This window comes from Pseudorca crassidens, chromosome 15 (genome assembly GCF_039906515.1).
Source record: "Pseudorca crassidens isolate mPseCra1 chromosome 15, mPseCra1.hap1, whole genome shotgun sequence".
NCBI classification, from domain to species: Eukaryota; Metazoa; Chordata; class Mammalia; order Artiodactyla; family Delphinidae; genus Pseudorca; species Pseudorca crassidens.
In genome coordinates this window covers 6,687,110-6,706,909 of record NC_090310.1, presented here as the reverse complement: position 1 = coordinate 6,706,909, position 19,800 = coordinate 6,687,110, and the positions used below count along the sequence as shown (strand labels likewise).

At 46.8% G+C, this 19,800-nt stretch overlaps 2 protein-coding genes across 12 annotated transcripts in view; one reads left to right on the top strand and one right to left on the bottom strand.

Annotated features, from left to right (window-relative positions):
• ZCWPW1 (zinc finger CW-type and PWWP domain containing 1) overlaps positions 1-6,450 on the top strand; it is a 30,438-nt gene extending 23,988 nt beyond the window's left edge. For all 8 annotated transcript variants that reach the window (XM_067705715.1, XM_067705720.1, XM_067705719.1 and 5 more), the window contains 3 exons: positions 4,499-4,559; positions 5,258-5,392; positions 5,951-6,450. In XM_067705715.1, the coding sequence (XP_067561816.1) occupies positions 4,499-4,559; positions 5,258-5,392; positions 5,951-6,270 (516 nt within the window). In that variant the 3' untranslated portion in view covers positions 6,271-6,450. The remainder of the gene's footprint in view (positions 1-4,498; positions 4,560-5,257; positions 5,393-5,950) is intronic.
• A 547-nt stretch (positions 6,451-6,997) lies between these two features.
• On the bottom strand, positions 6,998-18,320 carry LOC137206707 (paired immunoglobulin-like type 2 receptor alpha). 4 transcript variants are annotated; one of them, XM_067705722.1, is made up of 7 exons: positions 18,105-18,314; positions 17,401-17,790; positions 11,120-11,314; positions 8,796-8,826; positions 7,741-7,790; positions 7,499-7,530; positions 6,998-7,326 (listed from the first exon to the last, which is right to left on the bottom strand). In XM_067705722.1, the coding sequence occupies exons 1-7, from the start codon at positions 18,157-18,159 to the stop codon at positions 7,204-7,206; spliced, it is 876 nt and encodes a 291-aa protein (XP_067561823.1). In that variant the 5' UTR covers positions 18,160-18,314; the 3' UTR covers positions 6,998-7,203. The 4 variants fall into 4 exon arrangements, 2 of the variants coding, with proteins under 2 accessions (XP_067561823.1, XP_067561824.1); XM_067705723.1 differs by lacking the exon at positions 8,796-8,826 and having other exon boundaries at positions 18,105-18,317; XR_010934806.1 differs by lacking the exons at positions 6,998-7,326; positions 7,499-7,530 and adding an exon at positions 13,407-13,587 and having other exon boundaries at positions 18,105-18,320.
• Positions 18,321-19,800: the final 1,480 nt, after the last annotated feature.

Here is a 19,800-nt window from a genome sequence, read left to right as displayed (position 1 = left end):
TGAACCCATCTGGGCCTGGTGCTTTCTGCTCTAGAAGGATATTAATTACTGATTCAATTTATTTATTAGATGTAGGCCTATTCAAGTGGTCTATTTCTTCTTGTGTGAGTTTTGGCAGATTGTGTCTTTTAAGGAAGTGGTCCATTTCATTTTGGTTATCAAATTTGTGGGCATACATTCTTTGTAGTATTCCTTTATTAGTCTTTTAATATCCTTGGGATCTATAGTGATGTCGCCTCTTTAATTGCTGATATTAATTTGTTTCCTCTCTCTTTTTTCTTAGTTAGCCTACCTAGAGGCTTATCAATTTTATTGATCGTCTCAACGAACCAACTTTTAGTTTTGTTGATTTTTTCCTATGGATTTCCTGTTTTCAATTTCATTGATTTATGCTCTAATTATATATTTTCTTCTGCTTGCTTTGGATTTAACTTGCTCTTTTTCTAATTTTTCTGGTTTCCTAAGGTTGAAACCTACATCATTGATTTTAGATCTTTCTTTTTTTCTAATATATCATTCAATGCTATAAATTTCCCACTAAGCACTGCTTTCACTGCATCCCACAAATTTTGATAAGTTATATTTTCATTTTATTTAGTTCAATACATTAAAAAATTTCTCTTAAGATTTCTTCTTTGACCTATGTTATTTAGAAGTGTGTAATATCCACGTGTTTTGGGAGTTTTCCAGTTATCTCTCTGTTAATTCCATTGTGGTATAAAAGCAGACATAGTATGATTTCTATTCTTTTTTTTTTTTTTTGGCGGCTCTGGGTCTTCATTGCTGTGCATGGGCTTTCTCTAGTTGTGGTGACCGGAGGCTACTCATAATTGCGGTGCGCAGGCTTCTCATTGCAGTGGCTTCTCTTGTTGCAGAGCACAAGCTCTAGGCACACAGGCTTCAGTAGTTGTGGCGAGTGGGCTCTAGAGCGCAGGTGCAGTAGTTGTGGCGCACGGGCTCAGTTGCTCCATGGCATGTGGGATCTTCCCGGACCAGGCCTCGAACCCGTGTCCCCTGCACTGGCAGGCGGATTCTTAACCACTGTGCCACCAGGGAAGCCCCTGATTTCTATTCTTTTAAAGTTGTTAATTTGTATTTTATGGCCCAGTGGTCAGTCTTGGTGAGTGCTCCATGTGAGCTTGAGAAGAATGTGTATTCTGCTGTTGTTGGATAAAGTAGTCTATAGATGCCAGTTATATCTAGTTGATTGATGGTGTCGTTGAGTTCAACTGTGTCCTCACTGATTTTCTGCCTGCTGAACCTGTCGATTTATGATAGAGGGTTGTTGAAATTTCCAGCTATGATAGTGGGATCAACTATTTCTCTTTGCAGTTCTGTCAGTTTTTGCCTCATGTAGTTTGGTGTTCTCTTGTTAGGTGCATACACTTTAAGGATTGTTATGTGTTCTTGGAGAATTAACCCCTTTATCATTATGTAATGCCCTTTTTTATCCCTGATAACTTTACTTGCTTTGAAGTCTGCTCTGTCTGAAATTAACATATAGCTACTCCTGCTTTCTTTCTTTTTTTTTTTTTTTTTTTTTTGCAGTACGCGGGCCTCTCACTGTTGTGGCCTCTCCCGTTGCGGAGCACAGGCTCCGGACACGCAGGCTCAGCGGCCATGGCTCACGTGCTCAGCCACTCCGCGGCATGTGGGATCTTCCCGGACCAGGGCACGAACCCGTGTCCCCTGCATCGGCAGGCGGACTCTCAACCACTGCGCCACCAGGGAAGCCCACTCCTGCTTTCTTTTGATTAGTGTTAGCGTGGTATATTTTTCTGCATCCATTTACTTTTACAATCTATATGTGTCTTTATATTTAAAGTGGGGTTCTTGTAGGCAATATATAGTTGGGTCTTGTTTTTTGATCTATTCAGACAATCTGTGTCTTTTAATTGGTCATTTTAGACAGTCATTTAGACTGTTGATGTTCAAAGTAATTATTAATACAGTTGTATTATTATCTACAATATTTGTTACTGTTTTCTATTTGTTGCCCTTGTTCTTTCTTCCTACTTTTGTCTTCCATTCTTTTTCTGCCTTTTGTGGTTTTGATTGAGCTTTTATATGATTCCATTTTCTCCCCTTCCTTAGCATATCAGGTAAGATTTTTTTTCCTTTGGCTTCTTTCAGGACTTTAATTTTCTGTAGTTTGAAAATAATATGCCTTGGTGTGACTGTTTGGCATTTATCCTTCTTGGTGTTCTCTGAGCTTCCTGGATCTGTGGTTTGGTGTCTGACATTAATTTGGGAAATTCTCAGTCATTATTGTTTTCAATATTTCTCTTTTTCTTATCCTTCTGGTATTCCCATTACACATATCTATACATTCTGTAGTCATCCTACAATCTTTGGATATTGCATTCTTTTTTCCAGTCTTTGTTCTCTTTGATTTTCAGTTTTGAAGGTTTCTTTTGAGATATCCTCAAGTTCAGAGATTCTTTCCTCAGCTGTGACCAGTCTACCAATAAGTTCGTCAAAAGCATTCTTCATTTTAGTTACAGTGTTTTTGATCCTCAGCCTTTCTTTTTGATTCTTTCTTAGGATTTCCATCTCTTTGCTGACATTGCTCATCGGTTCTTGAATGCTGTCTACTTTAGCCTTCAGAGCCCTGTGCATATTAATCATATTTGCTTTAAATTTCCAATCTGATAATTCTCTAGCATGTTTGGTTTTGATACTTTTTTAAAATTAATTTATTTATTTTTGGCTGTGTTGAGTCTTCATTGCTGCACGCGGGCTTTCTCTAGTTGCAGGGAGTGGGGGCTACTCTTTGTTGCAGTGCGCAGGCTTCTCACTGCAGTGGCTTCTCTTGTTGTGGAGCACGGGCTTCAGTAGTTGTGGCACGTGGGCTCAGTAGTTGTGGCTTATGGGCTGTAGAGCGGAGGCTCAGTAGTTGTGGCTCACGGGCTTAGTTGCTCCGTAGCATGTGGAATCTTCCCGGACCAGGGCTCGAACCCGTGTCCCCTGCATTGACAGGCGGATTCTTAACCACTGTGCCACCAAGGAAGTCCCTGGTTTTGATACTTGCTCTGTCTCTTCAGGTTGTGTTTTTGCCATTTGATATGCCTTGTAGTTTTTTTCTTGATTGCCAAACATGATGTGCTGTAAGTATATCTTTAGTAATGTGGTGGTAAGGTGTCAGGGGAGGGGAAGTGTTCTATATCCTGTGATTGGGTCTAAGTCTATTAATGAACTTATGCCTCTGGACTGTAAACTTCACAGTGTTTCTTAGTTTTTTCCCACCCCCTTAGGTGGGGCGGGGTGATTAGAGTGGGCTGAAGTTGGGTGTTTCCCTATCGCCAGGACAGTTAGGCTCTGTTAACACCCTAGTAGGTTAGGCTCTGGTTAACTGGTTTCTCCTGAGGGTAGGTTTTGTTAAGAAGAACAGAATGCTCTGGTATATTTCAAAATGGTTCTTTCCCCCTCTCCCTGCTGGAAGCATGAAGGAGTTTTTCTCTGATATTTTCTGTGAGAATCTGGTTGAGCTCCTGGAAGGAAAACTCACAAAAAGTCTGGAAGTCCCCCATGACTGGGTATCCCTGGAGTTTTTAACTCTCAGACTTGTCCACACTGAGCAATTCCTTTATTACTGTTGAGGTTTTCCTATCCTGACACTAGTTCTCTTGGTGGTTTCTGCTTGTGAGTGTATGTTCTGATAAGCATGACTCCCTGTATTTGCCTGTGTATCTTCAGTTTTGAGGGCAGAGGTTTTCCCTGTGTCCTCACTGTTCTTATGGATCTAAGAAGAGTTATTGGTATTTCAGTCTGTTCAGCTTTTTAGTTGTTGTTAGAACACAGTTACAGCTTCCAAGCTCCTTGTGTGTAGATCTGGAAACTAGAAGCTCTGAAGTGTATATTTTTCACTTTCTCTTTTAATTTTTAATTTACCAGTTTTTATCATGTTTGTGGCCTAACTTTATTTCCTTCTGTTGTGCATAAAGCCTTGCATTGACTAATAACAAATAGAATGGGAAGGATGAACATTTTTATCTTCGTTGTCATTTACTTATTTATTTTTAAACATTAAAAAAAATTATTTATATATTTTTGGCTGCGTTGGGTCTTTGTTGCTGTGTGGGGGCTTCTCTGGTTGCAGTGAGGGGGGCTACTCTTCATTGCGGTGCATGGGCTTCTCATTGCAGTGGCTTCTCTTGTTTCGGAGCACAGGCTCTAGGCGCATGGGCTTCAGTAGTTGTGGCATGTGGGTTTTAGAGCACAGGCTCAGTAGTTGTGGCACACGGGCTTAGCTGCTCCGCAGCATGTGGGATCTTCCTGGACCAGGGCTTGAACCTGTGACCCCTTCATTGGCAGGTGGATTCTTAACCACTGTACCACCAGGGAAGTGCTGTCATTGATTTAAATAGTATCAGACTCACAGAACCTAATTTGAACTCCCTTAAGTGCACTCATCATTTCTGTAGCGTCCCACTCTATTAAATCACAATTATGTGACTTCATTTATATTTTCTTATTTTTCTCTCCTTATTTTTCTCAGGATCCAACTTTGCCTGGTCCCAAGCCAGCCAAAATTCAGACAAAAAAACCCAAGGCAAGAGGTAAGCAAGTCAGCTGGAAATCAGACATGTGCTACAGTTAAGGCAAGGCAGAAGCAGAGAGTGGGAGGGTCTGCATGTGGCTGGGCCTTACTGATGTCTCAGCTCCAGAACCTGAGAAAATGAGCAAGACTCATGCTAGGGGCTTCCCTGGTGGCGCAGTGGTTGAGAGTCCACCTGCCGATGCAGGGGACACGGGTTTGTGCCCCGGTCCGGGAAGATCCCACATGCTGTGGAGCGGCTGGGCCTGTGAGCCATGGCCGCTGAGCCTGCGTGTCCGGAGCCTGTGCTCCACAACGGGAGAGGTCACAACAGTGAGAGGCCCGCGTACCGAGAAAAAAAAAAAAAGAAAAAAAAGACTCATGCTAATGTTGTCAGGGAAGCTGTAGCCTTCTCACTTCTGTGAGTTGAATTACAAAATCTTAGGTTAAAGGTGGAATGAATGTTTTAAATTCTTAGCCAAGAAGGATGACTTCTTGGAGGAGGCAGGTTCTGAGGTGAACTATAAAGAGAAGACCCAGGGGGAAGAAAAAGGAAATATTTGGGGAAAAGAAAGGAACCACGAGGACTCACTAGATTGAAAATGAGCAGAAGATGCAAGGCGGAGGACAAATGTGGGGAGTCTATGGACCCTAGGCATGCTGTCACTCAGTGAGAAATAAACCAATGTCTTTCACGGTTGGGGGTTGGGGGTGATGCAGGTGGAGCACATGGACGAGATGGAACCCCGCAAAGGAAGACAATGAAGAGATCTCTGGGAAATGAATCTGCAGCTCCATCTTTACCCATCATGGGAAGGAAAAAAGGGCATGGGAATTCAGAACCTGAGCAGCCAGGTAAGGCTCAAGACTTGGGGAGAACTGTGGGGAAATGAGGTTCATGTCTGCATTTTCCCTCCTTTGATCATTTTTTAATAATTTCACAGCTTTTCATTACTTAAAAAAAAAAGTTTGGCCAAAAGGGTGTCATCCAAATTGTAGAACACAGCACACACTGTAGAAACATTTAGTGGTTATTATTCGATTTGATTCAGGAACATTCAGGGATAGGAGAATGGTAAGGAGGTGGGAATTAACATTTATGGATATTTCCATGGGCCGGCTAGATAGATACTTCTATACTTGTTCCCTTTAATTCTTTCAGTATCTCTATGGCTGGATATTTGCCATTTTACAGATAAGGAGACTGAGGTTTAAAGGGTTTAAAGTTTGCTCAAGACCCATGTCTAGCCTGTGGATCCAAGTCTTTCTGACTCCAAACCCCATTTACTTTCTTTTAAGAAAGGTCATCTTTTCCAGAGATTGTTTTGGTAATAGAAATTTAGGAGTTTGACTTGTAAAAGGTGAGGACAGGTGACCCAATAAGTCTCTCAGTTTTATCACTTTTTCATTTAGGCCCTAAGAAAAAATTTAAAGCTCCCCAAAGCAAGGCCCCAGTAAGCAGCTCATCTGAGGAAAAAGAAGCTAGAATAGTGCCAGAGGTCCTGACCCCACCAGCTCCTCCCGGGGCCTGTCCCGTGGTGGGGAAAAAAGGGCCTGCACCCCAGGAGCCATGGCCTCAGGAAGCTGGAAGTGTCCTCTCTGATGATGGAGCCTCCAGTGACCTGGACCTGGACCAACTCATGGAGGATGTTGGAGAAGAGCTGGAGCAGAGGGAGGAGCCACAGCACAGAGATGACGCAGGGGAGCTCGCCGTGACCTTCTGTGAGGAATAGCCGTGGGCTCGCACCTCCTGCCTGCTCTCTCATCCCTTCTGTGGGAGCAGGAGGCAGAGCCTCTCAGAGGATCCCCGAGAAGCTGATAAATGTTGGGGTTGTTCATTGGCTGTGAGGTTGGTTGGCTAAGGTCAGAGTTGTGCAGTTTATGTTAATAAACCAGGTTACTGGTTTAGTTGGTTTGGTTCGTCTCAACCACTTGCTTTCTTTTGGCTTCTCTCCCTCCTCCTCCGTGTCACTGTGGCACGTCATGCTTTCTGGTGGGAGGCCTGTCAGTATAGGGATCTGGGAAGGCGATGACACCCGAGTCCTAGGAGAAGGACACTGAGAAGGACAGGTCTGGGTTCAAATCCTGCCTCAGCCACTTACTAGCTACATGACCTTAGGAAAAACACTGTAACCATTCTGGGTCTTGTTATCCTGCCTCAGATGGTACATCCAGTGCCATATAGGGTTGTTGATGATGCTGAAATGAAGTAAACCACTAACACAATGCATGCTAATTATTATCATGAGGGAAGTAGAATGGTTAAATTAGGAGACAGACCTTGGGTTCCAGACTGACTACCAGTGTTTGGGGATTTACTGGTCCCTGGCCTGAGGCAGTCACTGAACAAAAGTACTAGGGGAGGGATCTTGGGTGTGAGCTATCTATTATGGTTCCTTTATGGCAAGAAGGACAGAAGTTGAAGGTGATGTCAGCTTTCTCCTTAGATGCATTCAGGCAGATTGTACAGGGACTTTTATTTTTGTGGTCAAGGGCTAGGAAGTTGAAGAGGGAACTGGAGCAGGTGGCTGTGTGTCTCTCAGGTCCTTGGTGGCCTTCAACACCTGCTGGCTTCTGAGTTGTCTGTGTCTGTCCAGGGTGATTATGAGAAACTGAGATCCCTGTGTGCAGCTGACTCTAAGCAGGTCCTCACTCAGTCTCACTCCTTAGGCCTCTATGACAGAGTATAGGGTCTCTTCCTGGGGGCCCTCTTGGGGAGGCGGGTGGGGAGACGCTGCTGGTGAGGTCAAGCTGGAGAGGGTGAGGGAGGCATACCAGATGCCGTCATCCTGGGGGAGAATGGAAAGGGGAAGGGGTTAGGCAGCAGAGGGGGAGCTGTCCCATCTTAGAGCCGCAATCCCACAGCTGATGCCCTGCCAAAACCACAGTCCCTCTGTTCTTCCACCCCACCTTCTCCAAACGTTCCTTTAATTCTTTCAGGCCCTAATCTGAGCTGCTTACCTTGGTGTCCAGCTTGGGGCCTGTATGTTGTCCTAGAAAAAATCAAGATGTGCCAGGGTTAGGTGGCCTGGCAGCAAGGGGGCTCCAGTGGTGAGGTCATCTTTAGGTCAGGAACAGGGTCTGGGAGAGGGTGGGTGAGGCGGGGGAGAGAGGAGGATGCTGAGGGCACGTGTGTAGGGAGGGGGTGTGCGGGGGGAAGGACGGCCCAGGTGGAGAGCAGGGATGATGGCGGCAGGACCTACCTTTATTCCCAATGTTCTCGTATTTCTCCTCTGGGTTTTGGAAGGATCCCCTGTGTGGGAACAGGAAGGGGGCGATGTGTCAGAGGCTGGGCAGAAAAGAGTTACCACCTGCATCGGGCTGGTTCTCTTGGTGAGGGCTCTGTGACCTGCCTGGACACACTCAGAAGATGAAGGCAGAGGTCTGAGGCTCTCAGAAGGAGGCCGCCTGGACGGGGTTGAGGGGTCATTTGCGGTGTAGCCCTGTCCCTGAGTGCTGACTGAGGTGGATTGTTCTGGAGAAGCGGCTTTACTGCAGGGGCACAGGGAGGAGAAGCAGGAGGGGGAACTTCTGTTCTCTCTGCCGCAGCGCCTCAGTTAAAACTGGAGCCTCAGTTAAAACCAGGAAGCTAATCTCAGGTTCCCTGGCCATCGCCATGGGGAGGGGTCCGAGGAGGGCAGCTATCAAGAGTCAGGAGGGAGAGGAAAGAGGGAGGGGCTGAGAGAAGGAAAAGCCTGGAAGTGGAAGGAAAGATGGAGAAAGGAAAGAGGTGGGCCATGAGGAGGGTAAGAGCTCAGGAAAGGAAGAGGAGCTGGGGCCCGAGGAGAGGGAGCCAGGCTGGAAGCCAGGAGGGAAGTTGATCTGAGTAAAGACAGAGGGCAGAGCAGCTGGAGGTCCCGCGTCACAGGGGAAAAGGACAGATCGGATGAGGGGCAAGAAAGAGGACAGAACGTGGAGGTGGTAGGTGTGTTCAGGAAGGATGAGGTGGAGAGAAACCAGGATGAACGGAGGAAAAGGCTGAGAACTGGGGATGAAGGAGGAAAGGGGCAGCCAGAGAAAGACAAAGGGAGATGTTCTGGGAAAGAATCAGAGAAAGTGCTGGTCCACTGTTCTCGATTTTTTAAAGAGCTGGAGCCTCCGGAAGTGAAGAGTCTGGCCTGTTAGGGGACTTGGGAGGGTGTGGATGGAGAGTCCAGGAGGGGAGGGGCTGTGAAAGGCTCCCTAGTGCTGTTCTCAGAAAGAAACTTCCTGCTTCACAAAACAGCACCCCCTCCCGCCTTGGAGGAGAAGCGCTCACCTGGCTGGGGTTCTGGCTTTAGTCTGCAGACCTGTAGGGGGACCAACAGTGTGTCAATGTGTCATCCATGGAGGCCTGTCTCCTGCCTGCCTTCTCTGCCCCGCCCCACTCTGAGCTAATCCTTGGAGAGACCAGAGCAGCGAAGCGGCTCGGCTGAAACCCGCCTGGGAGGGCCTGGGACTCTGAGCCTGCACCCAGCAGGCACCCTGAGGCTGCCCACACCGATCCTGCCTTGTCCTCAACACCCATCAGGAGAGCAGCTCTTCCCTGCACCCTGCGCCCCTTCACCTTCTGAACACATTGGACTTGCCCACTTCCCCCAACTCCAGTGACCTCTGCTCCACTCAGCCACACCCTGGGCCTTTTTTTTTTTAAATCACTCGAGCTGAGACCCCTGACCTAGTAAATGCTAGTATCATAGTTATGCTACTACTGTCTTTCCTTCCAGCTCTCTTTTGTCATCATCCCTCTGTACCTGTGCTTAACCTCACTAACTCTTGTCTCTTGATGATCCACTTTCTTTCAGGTTATCCAGGCTCCCTGCTGAGTCCTCTACTCTCCATCTGTGCCCTCTTACTCGCTCCTTGACCTCCTGTGTTCCCCTGTCCTTCTGCCACACTTGCTGACACATCTTCAATCCTGGATGTGTCCTAAAGCAGGGAATGCTATTTGCTTATCCCAATATCCATTTGATTCTTCTTATTCAGTTACAGAACCTTGATTTTATTTGGAGTGGCAGTGTGCCCCCCTACAGATAGATGTGGGACCTATGACTAAGGGGAAGTTGTAGGTAGGACTTTCAGGAAAGCTCTTTAAAGGGAGGACAGAAAGCTGGGTCATAGTCTTTTTGTCCTTTCCTCCTACATCCTGTTTCCTGTTTAGATTCACAAATCATGCCTGGAGTCCTAGCAGCCATCTTGCACCATAAAGCACCCTTCAGGATAGAAGTCAGTATCCAGGACAGTGAGCAGGAAGTTAGGAGCCTGAGTGCTTAAGGACGGTGTCGTCTGCTTTCTGGCTCCAGATCCTTTTAGATGAGGAAAAAAGAAACCCTCTGTGTTACTTAACCCACTGTTACTTCTGTTCTCTGATGCTAGCAGCTGAACACAACTTTTTTTCTTTGGCTGTGGCACGGCTTGCGGGATCTTAGTTCCCCAACCAGGGATCGAACCCAGGCCCTCGGCAGTGAAAGTACAGGGTCCAACCACTGGACCGCCAGGGAATTCCCTGAACACAACTTTTAATCAGCAATTCCTAAAGGTTTCTAAACCTGCATGGTTGAATACTGCTGAAAAAAAACAGTCATGTGCAATGATGCTTTATGGCTTCTCATCTGAGTTGATCCTCAAATACCATCTTGCATTTCCTCAGTGACTATGTCACATTTTCTCTACATCTTGAACGTTCATCCTCACTCTCAGGACACAACCACTGTGGTTTTTGCTCTGCAGAGCTAAAATAACAATTTTAGACTGACCCCAGCCTGGCCCACCTCTGGCCCTTCCACTGCAGACACTGTATCTGCAAGGCCAAGCTGAGGTTGCCACTTTGCTTTATCACATTGCTGCTGGGATTAGAGGCTCTGGGGTGTGATTTACAAGGTCTTCTTCTCTCATCTCCTGCCTCCTCCACAGCTGTGAGCTACTTAGAGTTCCCAGCATGGTTTCCTTCCCCTGGAAGGACAGTGACCTCTACAGCACCCTCACCACCTGGCTAATTCTTTTTCATTCTTTGAGACTTTTTGCAGGTGTCACTTCCTCTGGGAAGTGCTCCTTGATTACCCCTCCTTCCTCCCAACCTACCATAGCTATTTGCAAATGAGGCCATTAGCCCTTGAGGCATATCCCCCAGTTATATCCCCATATCCTCCTATCCCCCAGTTCCTTGAAAGCAGGGCCTGTGCTTTATTTACTTTTGCATCTCCAGTTATAACCCAGACCCTGAAAAATGGGTGTCCAACCAGTGCTTGCTGAGTGGAGCCACCTTCCTGTCCCTTCTGTTCTCTCCTTACATTTCCCAGAGCAGATCCTCCCTACCCTTGCACTAAAAGGTGAGGACAAATGAGAAATGATTAAGTCAAATGAAAAGAACTGGAAACGATCAGATTTGTGGAGAGGGATTGGTCTTGAGCGGTGGTTCCCAAACTTGATACACAAATACCACCTGAGGAGACCATTAAAAATGCAGATTCCCAAGCTCAGATCTCAAGCCCAGCAGGGATCTGCATTTTTAATGGGCATCTATGGTCATTCAGATGCAGGAGTGTTCTGAGGAACACCCAGTTGGGAATCTTGGGGAGAGATTGGGGGTCCCAGACCACTTACCTTTGCTTCTCTTCCACCTGAGGTACACAGTCAGTCCCACAATTGCAGTTATGAGCACAGCGCTGGCCAGTGCCAACCCGACTGTAGCTTCAGTACTCAAGGGCCAAGACCATGAACTCCTTTTGCCCTCTGGGACCCTGAGGCCAGCTGTGGTGGTGATGGTGGTGGTGGGACCTTGAGTGGTTGTCTTGGTGGCTGGGAAGACATGAGAAATATGCAAATTCTTCACTAAAGGGCTGGAGGTATCTGGGTGAAGCTGTCACATCTTGTTCCCTAGTTTGGGGAATGTGGGGGTGTGGGGAGCAAGTCTCTGAAGCTCTCCCACAGGGAGGGGAGTAACAAGGGCAGATACTGGAAGCCCTGAATCCTCATCACTCTGTTTAAATCCTGACCCTACCACTGATCAGTGCTGTGATCTCAGAACCTCATTTCATCACCTACAAATAGGGACAACTAAGTCACAGGATCAAAAAAATTAATGTGGTAAAATATACGTAACACAGATTTACCATTTTAACCATATTTAAGTGTATAGTTCAGTGACATCAAGTGTATTCACATTATCGTGCAACCATCACCACCATCCATCTTCCGAAATTTTTCATCTTTCCAAACTGAAACTCTGTCCCTATTAAACACCAACTCCCCATTCCCCCTTTCCCCAGCCCCTGGCACTCACCATTCTACTTTCTGACCCTAAGCATTTGACTACTCTAGGTACCTCATAGAAGTGGATTCAAACAGTATTTGTCATTTTACATGATTGTCTTAATAAGTGAGAAAACATCTGTAAAGCACCTAGTGTATCCTGGAAATATATTATTATGGTTAAATTAATATGTATTGAACTTTAGTTCCTACACACAGATTGTATCTTTGTAGATGTTTAAGGCACCATTAAAAAATTGACATAGGGCTTCCCTGGTGGCACAGTGGTTGAGAGTCCGCCTGCCGATGCAGGGGACACGGGTTCGTGCCCCAGTCCGGGAGGATCCCGCAGGCCACGGAACGGCTGGGCCCGTGAGCCACGGCCGCTGAGCTTGCACGTCCAGAGACTGCTCCGCAACGGGAGAGGCCACAACAGTGAGGGGCCGCATACCGCAAAAAAAAAAAAAAAAAAAAAAAAAAAATTGACATAATACTAAGCCACATACAGAAAATCCAACTCCAATAAAATCTTCAGGTTAGTGTGGACTGAATTTTCTGTCCACTTGTAGAAATTAATAATAAAAGTGTGAATCCCATCACTCAGTTGAGATAAAAAATTTTAAGTTCTTAGTCAAATAAATATATATAATGACATGCTATTTAGAAAATAAAAACGAGCAAGATGTATTTTTTAAAAACTCCTGGAATATGACTAAACCACACTCTAAGCTAAATTCATAGTATTAAATGCTGTAATTATTTAAAATGGGAAGAAATTTTTAAAGTGAATGGAAATTTCCAAAGAAAAAAATTACCAAACAGAGAGGAGCCAGCTCTAAGGAAACTCATAGTTTGAAAGTAATGAAAACCTATGTTGGAATAAATGTTTTTATGAAACAGAACAGCAGAAGGAATAACAAATACAGGAAGTGGTTAGAGAAAAAACAAACAAGAAGACAGATAAGACTCCTGCAGATTTAACAACCACAAAGAGTCTGTTGAAATCATGAGTGATGTGTGCTCAATCATAGGTTGATAATTCTAAAAAATTTCTGTGAAATTGATGATTTTCTGAGACAAATAATAATTTTTTTTTTTTTTTGTCTTAACTCCTTTATCCCAGTGCCCAGATTAGGACCTGACATATAATAGTCACTCAGTCAGTGCTTGTTATTTCATTTGTTAAATGAATAAATGAAATAATTTTCCCTTGGAATTTCACAACATTCAACCACTGTCCTCCAGCTTCCTCTATTGCTATTGAGAGAGTCAAGCCACTCTGATTCCTGAATCTCTTTATGTGGCCAGTTGATTTCCTCCTTGGAAATGTATTGGATCTTCCTTTATCCCTGGTGTTTTGAAATTTCATGTTGCAGTGCCCCAGGGTTGGTCTCTTTATTTTTATCCATTTTGCTGGGTTCTTTCATTCTGGAAAATTTCTAGAGTAATTTTGTTGATAATTTCTTCCCCCATGGGCTTCTTTTTTCTCTGTTTTTAAAACTATTATTCAGGGGTTGGAACTCTTGGACCAATTCTCAATTTTTCTTATCCTTCCTTATAATTCCTATATTACATTTCTATGGCTGCTATGACAAATTGCCACAAGCTGGGTGACTCTAAACAACAGAAGTTTACTCACAGATCTGGAGGCCAGAAGTCAGAAATCGAGGTGTCAGCCACGCTGCGCTCACTCAGGAGGCTCTGAAGCGGAATCTGTTCCTTGCTTCTTCCAGCTTCTGGTGGCTGCTTCATTACAGTCTCTGCCTCTGTGGTCACACTGCCTTCTCTTCCATCTGTGTCAAATCTCCCACTGCCCCTCTCTTATAAGGACACTTTTATTACTATTTAGAGCCCACTCAGATAATCCCAGATAATCTCATCTCAAATTCCTCAACTGAATCACATCTCCAACAGTATAAGGCAGTATTCACATTATTCAGTATAAAGTTCTGGGGATTAGGATGTAGACATGACCTTTGGGGGGCTGCTGTTCACCCACTACAATATCCAAATCTTTGAATTTTTTTCTACCTTCTGAGATATTTCCACAAACTTCATCTTTCAATCATTTATTGAGTTTTCCATCTTTGCTAGTATACCTATAATTTCCAAGACCTTTTTTTGTTTCAGAAGCTCCTTTGTAAAGCACCCTTTTGTGTTATATACATGAAATTCCTTAACTCTCTGAGGATGGTAGTTATTTGAAAATTTTAATCTTTCATAATTTTGGATTCTTCCAGATGCCCTTTCCCCCCAGATTGTTCTGTTCTCTGCATTTCATGGGAAAAGCATTCTTTAAATGTTTAGTTCAGTCATTTTTAAAACAGCTTCTGTAGCCTCAAGCAACCTGGGCACAGCTGAGGTGAGGGTACAATCCTTAGTGCAGGGGATTTGGTGCAAGGCCGAGACCCCAATCACCTTACCCCCTTGGCTCCCAGCATACAGGAAGCTGTGTGTGTTATAGCAGAAAAGGCATGTCAGTTAGTGGGCTGTAGAGTGATCTGTTATATTTCTAGATCTTTTCAGGCCCATCAGATAGATATCCCAGAGAAGAGTCTCCTAATATTCTGCCCTTGGTGGGTGGGTTGTGGGTACCAGCCTGGCTACCTGCATCCTGGGAGGCTCCCTCAGGGGTCAAGTTGTTTAAGGTCTCATCAGTTCACCAAATCTCCAGATTTAAGAACTAAATCCTTGTCGCCAGTTAGGCCCCAGGGTACTCCCCCCAGGCTCCTTGTGGGTTATCGTTTCTAGAAAGCAAATATCCACTCTTTGGCCGGGGTTGTGGGTGGGGGTACGGAGGTGTCTCTGCTTCTTAAATACATTTCAACTAGTCCTCTAGTTTTCAGGCCCCCTTCCACCCCCAGTTTCACGAGTACTAGGAGCTGCCATTCCTGACCCTTTAAAGGGTTTTGCAGTGTAAATCGCCTTCCTTCTGGGTGTCCCTGCTGGTGGCTTAGGGTTTAACTCCTCTGGTCTCCTGAGCCAGTTACATTAGTCTATCTGTTTCCAGCATCCCCAATTTTGTTTCTGTTCACCTGGATTGCAAATACTTTGTCTTTGTGGGGTTTTGTCTTAAAAAATTCCCTTTGCTGTCATTTTAGTAGATTTTGGGAGGGAGTGGCGGTAAACATGTGCATATAACCCAGCATCTTGGCCAGAATTTATGCATTACTTTTAAAATGAAAATTATAACAAGTATACATTTTTAAATGTTGCACATTAATAATAAAAGTAGAGAATAGGAAAAAGTCTTGTGAGGCATTTGCATGATCTTTGGAAGAACATTACAAGGGTTTACTGAGGGATACAAAATAGGACCCTTTCCTCAGTGAGAAGATTGCACATCATACTGATTTCAGTTTCTGTCAATTGCTTTATAGGTTTAATGCAATTCTTATTTAAAAAATCAACATAAGCATTTTTCTAGGTACTTGGCAAACTTATTCTAACATTTATGTGGAAGAATAGGCGGGCAACAAATAAAGTTTTTGAGGAAGAAATATGTGGTTGTGATGGCAAAAGTCTTAACAGTCATTGAAACATGATAAAGTTTTAATAACTAAAACAGTGTCGTACTAATATAAGAAAACACAGACTAGTGAAACAGAATAGACAGACCAGAAATGGATGCTATTCTACAAAAGAACTTAAAAGCTAGGCCTATGAATCAATGGAAAAAAGAAGAAATATTCAATAAATGAAGTAAGGACAACTGATTTGTTTCTTGGTATAAAGATCAACTTAGTTCTTTATCTCACACTATATACCAAAATAAATTCTCACTATGTTGAAGAATTTTATTATGAAAAGTAATCAAATCTTACAAAAATTAGGAAAAAATATTTTCACCCCTAGTGGGATGTGGGGTTTTCAGCTTAGAAATAAAAGAGAAAAACTACAAATGAGAATATAATTAGATTTGGCTACAAAAGTAAACCGTTTGTAAAAAAAATTAATAAGCCAATCTCAAACTTATGAGATATGTTTGCTACAGATATTCCTTTGGTGTGATGTTTTTGCATGGTGGTACTTCACTGGGATTAAAAACATTTCTTTTTATTACTTTCTTGTATCTTTTAAAAAGTAATGAGCATGACCATCCAATTAATTGAATTAATTGAAAAAAATTAACTTATTGATGAAAAAACTCACAGTAAGTGTGACTGAAACACAGAAATGAGAAAAAGAAGGAAGAATTAGGAAAGGAAGAAGAGGGATTTAAGGAGAGACGAAGTCCCTCAAAAAAGGCCATTTAAGGAAATATGGAGGAGGTGCAGGAAATACTAATCCAAGGCTGTCTTGCTTAATTCAGGTTGTGAGTCACTATCTATTTGCTTTAAAACCAGCATAGTGGTCAAGAAGGGGCAATGGTTTTCCGAGGGGGAGACACGGGGAGTGTCCATCCCAGCCGGGAGCAGAAATTCATCACTGATACTGCTTAGAATTGCCAGCACAAGTGATTATAAAAAGCAAACAAACGTAGACGATTTTCAAAAAAATAATCTACAGACAACACACTCCTTTATTGCCTGTACCTGGGAGAGAACCCCTCACCTCTGCCCTGGAGTCAGATACACTGAGGTTCAAGTTCAACGCCCCACTGAATGACAGAGGGAGATCCGTTGATGCTACACGGCCATTATTAGGTGAAAAATAGTCAAAACAAGATGATCAGGTCAGTACCCGAGGCCAAGCGGCTCATGGTTAAGAGAAGAGGCTCTGGGGTTAAACTGGGGTCAAACCCCACCTGCACCAGGAGTGACTTCGGGCAGGTGTTTGCTGTGTGAGCCTCGGTCTCCCTTCCTGTAACAGGAGGATGGCAGAAGGGCCGACTGTTACCGGGGTCGTGGGGAAGGTTAGCTGGGGTTTAGCTGGGATGATGCTGCCAAGGTGTCCAGCCGGGAGGCAGGGCACAGTCAGCGGGAGCTGCCTTTACCGCTGCTGCTGCCTCGTCATGACCAGGACAGAGGAGCAAAATCAGGGTGGACAACGGGGACAGTGTGACTAGAACCACACAGGGAGAGGTGCGGGGGAGGCAAGGAGGTAAAGAGGGTGGAAGTGGGGGAAGAGGAGATGGGAAAGAGGTGGGATGGGGGTGGGAGCGTTGAGGGCCATGTTCTGGGGAGCAGAGCAGCAGAAGGAAGGGGGAGATGGGAAACAGGTGATGGGGACACGGGATGCCTCGGGCCACCATTGGTGGCCACCACACACCTACTGTGTGTGTGGGCTGAGCTCATGGCCGTGGGGAGACAGACATGGGGTAGCTGAGTCCCCACACATGGACACATGACAAAGGGGAGGCAGCCACATCCCAAAGATGTCAAGTCACCTGGAGGACATGGGGTGAGGGCAGGGGAGGGGCAGCCCCAGCTTGGAGCAAGAGAGGAGAATAGCCGGGAGCCCAGAGGGCGGAGGCCTGAGGATGAGGGAGGGGGCAGAGAGGAGGATGGGCAAGGGAGGTAGCGCAGGGCTGGGGAAGATTAAGGTGAAAAGGGGTTGATAGAGGCCTGGGGAGGAGTAGAGGGGGCAGGGAGAGGAGTTTGAGAGAAGAGAGGAAGAGAGGGCCTGGGCCAGGCCTGGGAGACAAGACCCCAGTGGCCTCCAAGAGCCTCAGGCAGGACAGCTGGACTCACGGGGGGTGATGGTGAGTGTGGTTCCGTTGATGGACTGCCACATCTTCTTGCCGTTTCCCCGTGTGTCCATCTCCACCCGGCAGAAGTAGCTAGCCGCATCCTCCCTCCGCAGTTTCGAGATCTGGAGGGAGCCGTTCTTCCCACCCTTTGTCCAATTCAGGAGGAGCCGGTCCTTGAAATCATTATGGATGAACATCGGGGTCGTGTTGTAGATGAACTCCCCATGGAAGTGTTTCCATCTCCAGAATATATTCACGTTGGGAACCCTGTATAATTTCCAGGAGTGATAGAAGAAGAAGGGGATGTCGATGGAGCCACCCTCGGGGGCTGAGATTTCCTTTGGTTGGTTCATCCCAAAGGCAGTGTTTGGATTGGGTTCTGCCCAGTGACCTAGAGGAGGGAGGGAAAGGGAGAGACATTGAAGGTGACCCCAGACCGTCAGCCACCCTCACCTACAGTGGGATGTGTGACAGGTGGTAGGACTGGCCCTCTGGCCTGGGTGAGCCCCTCTCCAGGCTTGGGGCGGGGAGGAGGGTGCGGGGTTGGGGGGACCCGGCACTGTGGGACCAGCTCTTTGTTTGTTGGGGGTGGGAGGCCTGGCCGGCTACCCCAGGGGACACTTCTACAGATACCCAGCCATAGCCCCTCCCCAGGGGGGTGGTCCCTGTGGCCCTAGGCAGAGCAGGACAGTCCCGGCCTCTCACCTGCCTGCAGAGATGCCAGGGGCAGCAGCAGGGTCAGCAGCAGGGGCAGACCCATGGCCTTGCCCTCCTCCCGGGATGAGAAGACAAGCAGAGCCTTCAAGGCCAGAGGGGAGGCCTGTGGAGGGGCCGCCTGCGGGGAGTCTCAGCACCAGGAGAGCGAGGACCAGGCTCCTTCCGAGGACTGAGGAGGGTAGGGGCCTTCCCCAAACCCGCCCACCCCTGCCATGACTGACACTTCCTTTATCAATCTGGCTTCTTTTCCTATATTGCAAAAGGGCCTCTCTGTGGTCAGTGCAAAGGGAACCATGACCTAGGGCTCCCTGCCCCCCTCTGCACACTGAGGGGCTGGTCCTGACCTGGGCCAGCTGGGGCCTCTCCTCTCTCCCTCAGCTCCCTGCCTCTGCCACCCCCTTGGCATCTCCTTAGGAGTCAGTCTCTGTGTCTCTGTGTGTCTCTCTCTCCTTTTCTCTGCTTCTCTGAGTGTCTCTCTCCTCCCAGGGAAAGGGGTGACAGCAGGACCAGTTCAGGCTCCTTCAGGGAGAGGTCCACGGCCCTGAGTCCCTGCCCAGCTACAGCCCCTTAGAGAGGAGGAGGAGGGAGCTGCTGGTGGTCAAGCCTCAGCCCCCAGCCCAGGCACCAGGGGCACCCAGCATGCTGGTGGTCTCTCTCTCTGCAGGTAGGGGACACTGCAGTGCCCCCCTTCATCCCCAGGCAGAACCAAGGCCCACCAGGCCCCTCCCGCCCTGCTCTGCTCCCTGTGTGCAGTCTCACACCCTCCCTGAGTTGAGGTGAGGGTGGGCGCAGGTTCCCACCTACCCAGAGGGTGGGCCTTCTGGAGGCCACACCTCCACCCAGAGATGCAGGACTGGATCTGCAGGGCCCTCTGTCCTCACACTCTACAAGGAGGACACCGGGGCTCAGACACGCCCTGCCCCACGTCCAGGACTCTGAGGTGGCGGGTCCAGGACTTGAACTCCAGTCTTGCTGAGCCCACAGAGCCTTCTGCTCCTTCTGGATGCTTCCTCCTGGCTGCACCACAGAATCTCTGGGCCTCACCCTGTGAGTGCAGAGCTCTGGGGGGTGAGCCCAGAGGCTGTATTTAATAACGCTTCTCAGGGGGTTCCATCTGCAGCTGTGCGACCCTGGCTCATCCAGAGCCTTCGCTGGACAGAGGGGATGAAGGTCAGAGCAGTCATGAGCCATCCAGCTGACAGTCCCTGGGACCCCCTCTGATGGAGGCCCTGCCCGCCTATGACTGGTGGTGGGCGGGGTGAGAGATTGGGGGCTGGGAACTTTGGTGGCCCCCCAGGGCTGGCTGGGATGGAGGCTCTGCTCACCCGCTCTCCAGGATGACGTTGGCATTGGTTCACAGAATGGACCATGGGGGTGGGAGGACATGATTTGAACTTCCTTTTTCCTTTTCTCAGTTTCTTTCCCAATCCTAATAGATGTTTTCCACAGTTCTCTCGTGGCCAGCCAGGTAGTCCTGGCTTCCTCTATGTGCCTGCACTTACAGGCCTCAGAGGACAGATTCTGCACTTTCATGGAACCCTCTTATCTGAGTCAAGCCCTAAACCTGCGTTTTCTCATTTTCAGCTTTACAACATTCTGTGGTGATGTATCCTTATGTTCATTTTACCCAGGGAGAAACTGAGGCCCAGAGCCTTAATGCATGGAGAGTCCCAAACTCTCCCAT